The sequence below is a fragment of the Cherax quadricarinatus genome, chromosome 39 (genome assembly GCF_038502225.1).
Source record: "Cherax quadricarinatus isolate ZL_2023a chromosome 39, ASM3850222v1, whole genome shotgun sequence".
NCBI classification, from domain to species: Eukaryota; Metazoa; Arthropoda; class Malacostraca; order Decapoda; family Parastacidae; genus Cherax; species Cherax quadricarinatus.
In genome coordinates this window covers 879,666-890,000 of record NC_091330.1, presented here as the reverse complement: position 1 = coordinate 890,000, position 10,335 = coordinate 879,666, and the positions used below count along the sequence as shown (strand labels likewise).

At 40.5% G+C, this 10,335-nt stretch overlaps 1 protein-coding gene across 4 annotated transcripts in view; it reads right to left on the bottom strand.

Moving 5' to 3' along the window:
• LOC128696262 (splicing factor U2AF 50 kDa subunit) overlaps window positions 1–9,255 on the bottom strand; it is a 50,622-nt gene extending 41,367 nt beyond the window's left edge. Inside the window, exons 1-3 of one of the 4 annotated variants that reach the window (XM_053787404.2) lie at window positions 9,157–9,255; window positions 6,880–7,087; window positions 6,549–6,675 (exon numbers count right to left, since the gene is read on the bottom strand). In XM_053787404.2, coding sequence (XP_053643379.1) covers window positions 6,549–6,675; window positions 6,880–6,927 — 175 coding nt within the window. In that variant the 5' untranslated portion in view covers window positions 6,928–7,087; window positions 9,157–9,255. Of the gene's footprint in view, window positions 1–6,548; window positions 6,676–6,879; window positions 7,088–9,080 lie in introns of all 4 variants that reach the window. The other 3 variants (XM_053787403.2, XM_070092251.1, XM_053787408.2) reach the window with 3 other exon arrangements.
• Between the last annotated feature and the right edge of the window lie 1,080 nt (window positions 9,256–10,335).

The following is a 10,335-nucleotide window of genomic DNA, read 5'->3' as shown; positions in this document are numbered from 1 at the left end:
TATAGGTAAGGCTTGGGAGGGAGTGACTAAGAGGACCTTGAACTCTGCCTGGAAAAAACTGTGGCCAGAATGTGTAGACAAAAGGGATTTCGAAGGGTTTGAGGCTAACCCTAAGAAGCCTATGCCAGTTAAGGAATCCATTGTGGCATTGGGGAAGTCCTTGGGGTTGGAGGTTAGTGGGGAGAATGTGGAAGAGTTGATGGAGGAGGACAATGACGAACTAACCACTGATGAGCTGCTAGATCATCTTCAACAGCAAGAGGCCAGACCTGAGGAAACTGCTTCGGAGGAGGGGATGGATAAAGTGAAGAAGTTGCCTACTTCAAAGATTAAGGAAATGTGTGCAAAGTGGCTTGAAGTGCAAAGCTTTTTTGATGAAAATCACCCTCAGACAGCTACTGCAAGCCGTGTTGGCAACCTGTACAATGACACTGTTGTGAACCACTTTAGGAAAGTCATAAAGGAACGAGAGGTACAGGCCTCTATGGACAGATATGTTGTGCGACAGAAGTCCAGTGACTCTCAAGCTGGTCCTAGTGGCATTAAAAGAAGAAGGGAAGTAACCCCGGAAAAGGACCAGGGGCTCTGGTGGCCTGGTGGTTAACGCTCTCGCTTCACATGGTGAGGGCCTGGGTTCGATTCCCAGCCAGAGTAGAAGCATTGGACGTGTTTCTTTCCACCTGTTGTCTATGTTCCCCATCAGTAAAATGGGTACTTGGGTGTTAGTTGACTGGTGTGGGTCGCATCCTGGGACACTGACCTAAGGAGGCCTAGTCACAGACCGGGCCGCGGGGGCGTTGACCCCCGGAACTCTCTCCAGGTAAACCTCAAGTCCTAATGGAGGGGGATTCCCCTTCTAAACAATAGGTTCAACACTCTCCCCTCCTCCCATCCCATCAATCATCACCAGATCTTCATTAAAGGTAAGTGTCAATTATTCTATTGTTATTGTTGTTATTGTAATTATTCTATTGCATTAAACTTAATATTTCATGTGGTAAAAGTTTTTTTTTTATACTTTTGGGTGTCTTGCACGGATTAATTTGATTTCCATTATTTCTTATGGGGAAAATTGATTCGCTTTCCGATAATTTTGGTTTACGATGAGCTCTCAGGAACGGATTAATATCGCGAACCGGGGGTCCACTGTATTTTCTTTCTTTTTGGGGCACCCTGTCTTGGTGGGAGACGGCCGACTTGTTGAAAAAAAAAAAAATTTATAATCAAAGGGGAGCACTTAACCAGTAGGATTACGCAGTGCCTGTGGGGAATAATGTGGAAGGTATTCAGGCTTCAGGGAATTGAAGCAGATCCAATTCCCTAGATCAAGAGCCACTCACCAGCATCAAGGAACCTTCCTTGAGGGGTTAAGCATGTAGAGGATGAGTATTTGAGCAGTTGAGAGTGAGTATGGGAGAAAATTGAGGGTGAGTATGGGAACAAGTCTGGAGTAATGATTATGGTAGTAGGTTGGTAGACAGCAACCACCCAGGGAAGTACTACCGTCCTGCCAGATGACTGTGAAACAAAAACCTGTAACTGTTTTGCATGATGGTAGGATTGCTGGTTTCTTTTTCTGTCTCATAAACACGCTAAGATAACAGGGATATCTTGCTACTCCTACTTACACTTTGGTCACACTTCACAGACACGCACATGCATATATATATATACATACATCTAGGTTTTTCTCCTTTTTCTAAATAGCTCTTGTTCTTTTTTATTTCTTCTATTGTCCATGGGGAAGTGGAAAAGAATCTTTCCTCCGTAAGCCATGCGTGTCGTATGAGGCGACTAAAATGCCGGGAGCAATGGGCTAGTAACCCCTTCTCCTGTATACAATTACTAAAAAAGAGAAGAAGAAAAACTTTATAAAACTGGGTTGCTTAAATGTGCGTGGATGTAGTGCGGATGACAAGAAACAGATGATTGCTGATGTTATGAATGAAAAGAAGTTGGATGTCCTGGCCCTAAGCGAAACAAAGCTGAAGGGGGTAGGAGAGTTTCAGTGGGGGGAAATAAATGGGATTAAATCTGGAGTATCTGAGAGAGTTAGAGCAAAGGAAGGGGTAGCAGTAATGTTAAATGATCAGTTATGGAAGGAGAAAAGAGAATATGAATGTGTAAATTCAAGAATTATGTGGATTAAAGTAAAGGTTGGATGCGAGAAGTGGGTCATAATAAGTGTGTATGCACCTGGAGAAGAGAGGAATGCAGAGGAGAGAGAGAGATTTTGGGAGATGTTAAGTGAATGTATAGGAGCCTTTGAACCAAGTGAGAGAGTAATTGTGGTAGGGGACTTGAATGCTAAAGTAGGAGAAACTTTTAGAGAGGGTGTGGTAGGTAAGTTTGGGGTGCCAGGTGTAAATGATAATGGGAGCCCTTTGATTGAACTTTGTATAGAAAGGGGTTTAGTTATAGGTAATACATATTTTAAGAAAAAGAGGATAAATAAGTATACACGATATGATGTAGGGCGAAATGACAGTAGTTTGTTGGATTATGTATTGGTAGATAAAAGACTGTTGAGTAGACTTCAGGATGTACATGTTTATAGAGGGGCCACAGATATATCAGATCACTTTCTAGTTGTAGCTACACTGAGAGTAAAAGGTAGATGGGATACAAGGAGAATAGAAGCATCAGGGAAGAGAGAGGTGAAGGTTTATAAACTAAAAGAGGAGGCAGTTAGGGTAAGATATAAACAGCTATTGGAGGATAGATGGGCTAATGAGAGCATAGGCAATGGGGTCGAAGAGGTATGGGGTAGGTTTAAAAATGTAGTGTTAGAGTGTTCAGCAGAAGTTTGTGGTTACAGGAAAGTGGGTGCAGGAGGGAAGAGGAGCGATTGGTGGAATGATGATGTAAAGAGAGTAGTAAGGGAGAAAAAGTTAGCATATGAGAAGTTTTTACAAAGTAGAAGTGATGCAAGGAGGGAAGAGTATATGGAGAAAAAGAGAGAAGTTAAGAGAGTGGTGAAGCAATGTAAAAAGAGAGCAAATGAGAGAGTGGGTGAGATGTTATCAACAAATTTTGTTGAAAATAAGAAAAAGTTTTGGAGTGAGATTAACAAGTTAAGAAAGCCTAGAGAACAAATGGATTTGTCAGTTAAAAATAGGAGAGGAGAGTTATTAAATGGAGAGTTAGAGGTATTGGGAAGATGGAAGGAATATTTTGAGGAATTGTTAAATGTTGATGAAGATAGGGAAGCTGTGATTTCGTGTATAGGGCAAGGAGGAATAACATCTTGTAGGAGTGAGGAAGAGCCAGTTGTGAGTGTGGGGGAAGTTCGTGAGGCAGTAGGTAAAATGAAAGGGGGTAAGGCAGCCGGGATTGATGGGATAAAGATAGAAATGTTAAAAGCAGGTGGGGATATAGTTTTGGAGTGGTTGGTGCAATTATTTAATAAATGTATGGAAGAGGGTAAGGTACCTAGGGATTGGCAGAGAGCATGCATAGTTCCTTTGTATAAAGGCAAAGGGGATAAAAGAGAGTGCAAAAATTATAGGGGGATAAGTCTGTTGAGTGTACCTGGTAAAGTGTATGGTAGAGTTATAATTGAAAGAATTAAGAGTAAGACGGAGAATAGGATAGCAGATGAACAAGGAGGCTTTAGGAAAGGTAGGGGGTGTGTGGACCAGGTGTTTACAGTGAAACATATAAGTGAACAGTATTTAGATAAGGCTGAAGAGGTCTTTGTGGCATTTATGGATTTGGAAAAGGCGTATGACAGGGTGGATAGGGGGGCAATGTGGCAGATGTTGCAAGTGTATGGTGTAGGAGGTAGGTTACTGAAAGCAGTGAAGAGTTTTTACGAGGATAGTGAGGCTCAAGTTAGAGTATGTAGGAAAGAGGGAAATTTTTTCCCAGTAAAAGTAGGCCTTAGACAAGGATGTGTGATGTCACCGTGGTTGTTTAATATATTTATAGATGGGGTTGTAAGAGAAGTAAATGCGAGGGTCTTGGCAAGAGGCGTGGAGTTAAAAGATAAAGAATCACACACAAAGTGGGAGTTGTCACAGCTGCTCTTTGCTGATGACACTGTGCTCTTGGGAGATTCTGAAGAGAAGTTGCAGAGATTGGTGGATGAATTTGGTAGGGTGTGCAAAAGAAGAAAATTAAAGGTGAATACAGGAAAGAGTAAGGTTATGAGGATAACAAAAAGATTAGGTGATGAAAGATTGAATATCAGATTGGAGGGAGAGAGTATGGAGGAGGTGAACGTATTCAGATATTTGGGAGTGGACGTGTCAGCGGATGGGTCTATGAAAGATGAGGTGAATCATAGAATTGATGAGGGAAAAAGAGTGAGTGGTGCACTTAGGAGTCTGTGGAGACAAAGAACTTTGTCCTTGGAGGCAAAGAGGGGAATGTATGAGAGTATAGTTTTACCAACGCTCTTATATGGGTGTGAAGCGTGGGTGATGAATGTTGCAGCGAGGAGAAGGCTGGAGGCAGTGGAGATGTCATGTCTGAGGGCAATGTGTGGTGTGAATATAATGCAGAGAATTCGTAGTTTGGAAGTTAGGAGGAGGTGCGGGATTACCAAAACTGTTGTCCAGAGGGCTGAGGAAGGGTTGTTGAGGTGGTTCGGACATGTAGAGAGAATGGAGCGAAACAGAATGACTTCAAGAGTGTATCAGTCTGTAGTGGAAGGAAGGCGGGGTAGGGGTCGGCCTAGGAAGGGTTGGAGGGAGGGGGTAAAGGAGGTTTTGTGTGCGAGGGGCTTGGACTTCCAGCAGGCATGCGTGAGCGTGTTTGATAGGAGTGAATGGAGACAAATGGTTTTTAATACTTGACGTGCTGTTGGAGTGTGAGCAAAGTAACATTTATGAAGGGATTCAGGGAAACCGGCAGGCCGGACTTGAGTCCTGGAGATGGGAAGTACAGTGCCTGCACTCTGAAGGAGGGGTGTTAATGTTGCAGTTTAAAAACTGTAGTGTAAAGCACCCTTCTGGCAAGACAGTGATGGAGTGAATGATGGTGAAAGTTTTTCTTTTTCGGGCCACCCTGCCTTGGTGGGAATCGGCCGGTGTGATAATAAAAAAAAAAAAAAAAAAATATAAAAAATTGAAGTGAAATTTCCATTCACATTTCTTGTGGGTTTCTGGGTATTTATCAAACTAAGGTTGTAGTAGAATTTAACTGCTGGCCCTGCACCTTATCCTTCAACTTACTAGTGTAGCTGGTTCTAAGCATTTTATCAAGTTTTTTTTTTTTTCCTTCAAAATTTAATCATACGGTAGGTTTCTATTTTTAGCCCTGAAGCAATGTAACCCATTTACTGCCCTAAGCCCCACTGTCCACATTAAAAATATGGAAATAGAAGGGAATCTCTTTCTGAAGATAATGACACCAAACTAAAAAATACAATGGAAAACTTGCAAAACTATACAGGCAAATTCAGAGGTCTGTGTGCAATTTACACATTGGCAATTTTGCCCACAATTTTATTTTAGCCAATTTCAATGCTCAATTCAATCAAATTCTTAGCTATTTTGCTAGGATGCCTTCTGTTCTGTCAACTGGATGCACAAAACCACCCATTCAACTATCAAACAATGCACAGACTGGTAATTTGGCCAATTTAACAAAAAATTACAAAACATTCAATTTAAACACAGTCCAAAATAAACAGACATAGGCACTTAAACATTTCCTCTGTTCATTAATCATTTTTTTTTTCTTCCAACAAGTCGGCCGTCTCCCACCGAGGCAGGGTGACCCAAAAAAGAAAGAAAATCCCCAAAAAGAAAATACTTTCATCATCATTCAACACTTTCACCACACTCACACATTATCACTGTTTTTGCAGAGGTGCTCAGAATACAACAGTTTAGAACCATACACATATAAAGATACACAACATATCCCTCCAAACTGCCAATATCCCAAACCCCTCCTTTAAAGTGCAGGCATTGTACTTCCATTAATCATGTCCCCATTAATCATGTCCTTCCATTTTTAATTCATCGCACAAAAAAATTGAAGATTTATCCTACTCAGATAATATAACATAACCAGAAATGATTTACAGTATCCCAATAATTGACCTAGTAAAAACCCATAAAACTGACGGAGTTGTAAGGGCCTCACCCGTCCTCAGGAAAATCTGTAAAAAATAAAACATTTCTGCTATTTTGAGACCAATTTCAAGTTGCTGCTGGTCCTGAAGCCAACCAAAATCACATGATTCAGAAATATGTCTTCCATTCTATTAAATGATACCAAAAAGAAAAAAAAAATCACATTATTCAGTAAGTTAGAGTGAGATGTAGATGGGGTGCAAGGAGAATATCATCAATGAGTAAGAGAAGGGGAAGTTTGTTAATTAGAGATAAGTAGGGTAATATATAAACAACTACTAGGAAGATAGGCGAGCTAGAGAAAAGGTAAGAGATCAAAGTAGTATGGGGTAGATTTAAGAAAGCAGTGAAGTGTGCAGCAGAAATAACCTGTAACTGTACAGTATATGATATACCAATTAAAAAATTGGCTACCCTGTTATGCTCTTAATTAAGGAAACAAGTTAAAACTATGCTACCTACTTGTGCTTACGACGTTCACGCGAGCGAGACCGGCTGCGTTTCTTACGGTCTCTATCCTTGTCTTTATCCCGATCTTTATCACGGTCTTTTTCTTTATCCCGATCTTTTTCTTTCTTCTCATCTCGCTCTGAAATAAATGCATTAACATATGAAGGCTAATAAAAAACTGAAAAAGTCATTCTAGGATAGAAAACATATTATAGATGGATGAAGCAATGAACTATAAACAATACCTCCCATCTTGAGATGCCAAGAAGTCCTATTTTAAAATGTAACCAACACTGTTTAATTCTCAAAAGCAAAAGCTTGCAAAAGATTACTTTTCACTCACTTGTCTAATATAATGCTGTACCTGTAACAAACATATAGCCAGGTTCATGCCTTTCTACTGTCACAGGTACACTATATGTATTGTACGGGCTTTCCGAAGAGGAGTGGGATCATGGGATAAGTAGTTTCTCATGAGTAATTTGAAAACTGTAGAATTATTGTAGTCGGTAATTTTGATTTATCTGTATAGTCTGCTCTTGCAGCATGGCCTGAGGAAAACCAATTATAGTAATACAGTGAATATAAGTCTGTAAAATTATAAAAAAAAAAATTATTATTTAACCTGCTGTAAATGCAGATGATTCAGTTATGATAATGAATCCAATCAGCTGTTTCTTTCGGTCCACTAAGAGTATTATATATATATATACACACACACATACATCAATGCTCTTAAGAATGCTTTGCTTGTCTGCTATAAGGATATACAGTACGGTAATTGCATTTTCTACTCAACAGTAAGGACTAGTAACTAAGGTTATTTAGGTACAGGTATACATAAGTATACGAGTTTGATCCCCGCCCGTGGTATGGTTTGTTTCTAATTGTGTCATTATGATTTCATGAGTCAAGTACAATCATTATACATAGCAACATATAAATTATCTAAGATAAGAAGTTTTGTTCAGATTTTTAACCCAAGAAAGTCAGTGCCTCATTGAGAACCATCTTATTTCCATTGGGGGTCCTTCAAACCATGAAGCCACCCACACCAGTTAACTAACACCTAGTACCTACTTACTGCTAGTTGAACAGGGACAGCAGGTGTAAGGAAACATGCCCAATTTTTTACCCATGCTGGGAATTGAACCACTGAACCATGGCCACTCGGCATATGAGGCAAGAGAGTTGCCAACCCATGCACAGGCCAAATACCCCAAAAAATGTCACCCAAAACGACTTATTCCTTCCTTTTTGGGCTGCTTGCCAGTGCACTTTCTGACATTATCAGTACAGTACTGTATAACTGTATTAATACAGTAAATGGAGTTGTTCTTTTCATAATATTGCAGGGACAAATATTATTGATCAAGAAATGATGAGGGAACACCTGATACTTCATCAGTCTTGTATATCTGAATAAACATTTCAAGTGTACTAAGAGATGCTGACTGCAGTTAGTAATATGAGTTGGGAATACTATCACAGTAAGTTTATCTAGGTATAGGTATGAATTCACATGAATGGATCTTCCTGGATTTCCTGCTCTTTCTGCAATGCTGAAAGCTCCTGATGTGTTGATTGCAATAAAAAAGGCCTAGAGGTCTCATTCAACTCCCCCTGTAGCTATTTTTGCATCTTCTGTTGCTCGTTCACGATTACTGCATAATATACAAGTACAATTACCATACAGTGTGAATTACCTGGGATAACCCTGTCTGTTCAGCTATTTTATGATTATTATTATTATAATCAAGGGGAAGCGCTAAACCCGGAGGATTATACAGTGCCTGGGGGGGGGGGATGTGGAAGGCATTCAGGCTTAATTCAGGGAACTGGAGCACAGATCCAATTCCCTAAATCAAGAGCCCCTCACCAACATCAAGGAACCTTCCTTGACGGGAGCTATTTTATGAGACACTGGAGCCCAAGAGAAATTCCAAAGCCACTCACAATTTAAGTCACATATATACATCGTGATTATGAAATACTGTACATTACACACTAATGGAATTCCTGCAGCGCTGTGTGACCCTTGTGGGTTTAGTGCAGTTTTAATGCAGTATTACAAACTCTCAAGGGTCATACAGTTCGACTGTAATAACATCAGTGGAATCGCAAAATTGCTTTTACTTAAGGGAGCGCTAAACCCATAGGGGGTCATTCAGCCCCTTGGGTGTGGGGGGGGGGGAAATGGCAGCAATCATGCTTGATGGGAGGACGGGAAGGACAGGTTCAACTCCTGGGATAAAGATGAGGGAGGCAGCATGAAGGAAGGTGGTGCAGGAGGATGCTGCTGGATCACACTAACACCACTTTAATGGCGCCGCCATCTCCACCCTTACTCGTTATTTACCTTTACTACTATGCATATTAACCAAATTTTAATAATGGCTGTAAAATACTCTCACGAATTACTTACATAAAAATATACACATGCTCATCGTCTGGAAGAAATCAGTGACTAATGAGTCAAAATTGTCTGTATTGTCAGCCATCACGGGAACAACTAGTTGTCTTAGGTTATTAACTTACTCTTACCTTTCTCAGGCTTCTCCTTCTCCCTGTCCTCTCCCATGTTTCCCGTTTATCTTCTCCTACTAAAACCTGTCCTTACTTTAACATACAACGCTCAGCATAGATACAATAATATGGAGTCCAAGTCTTCTTGCCACAGAGTCCATATCCAAGATGGCCGTAACCCCTAGGTACATCTCTGAAATCTGCGCTTTCTGATTGGTCAGACGCCTGAATCAACTGGTCACTCATTGGCTATGTGTCTTTCTAAACTGATTGCTGATTAGCCGGCGTGACATGCAACCCCGCGTCTGATTAGTCCTTCACACCATACTGAGGCGGACAATTCAAACTATTCTCTGTAATATACTAAATTACAAGTGTTGCTCTCTACAGTGAACCTGCCTGGACTTTCCACTCATTTCTGCAACATTGCAAGCTCCTGATGAAGCGTTGATTGCAACACGAAAGGCCTAGAGCTATCATTCAGCTCCCCATGTGCCTGTTTTGCATCTTATATTGCTCGATCGCGATTTTTTATAATAATAAAATATAACAATAATATAGAAAATAAAAAAATAAAAATAATAATAAAGATGTGTTTGAACAAGGAATATTATTGTCATGACTCACATTAAGGTTAGGCAGGTGCCCCGGGGCCTGGTAGCAACAGCTCCCACTTCACACTGTAAGGGTACGGGTTCGATTCCCGGCGAAGGGCTAGAAACATTGGGCGTGGTTCCTTACACCGGTTGTCTATGTTCCCTATCAGTAAAATAGGTACTCACTTATGCTCTGCATAACAAGCGGTTTTGCATATAGTAGTATGTCACTGATGTCAGCTATGGCCTGCATACCCTGTACATGTACTGGTAGTAAATAAAAAATATTATTATTATTATTATTATTATTATTATTATTATTATTATTATTATTATTATTATTATTATTATTATTATTATTATTATTATTATTATCTACACCAGGGGTTCTTAACCGGGGGTACTCAATACCCCTGGGGGTGTGGCAACCAAATAATGGGGGTGTGAGAACCAAATAATGGGGGTGTGAGAGCCAACAAATGGGGGGGAGCCAACAAATGAGGGTATGGGAGCCAAATAATGAGGGTATGGGAGCCAACAAATGAGGGTATGGGAGCCAAATAATGAGGGTATGGGAGCCAACAAATGAGGGTATGGGAGCCAAATAATGAGGGTATGGGAGCCAACAAATGAGGGTATGGGAGCCAAATAATGAGGGTATGGGAGCCAACAAATGA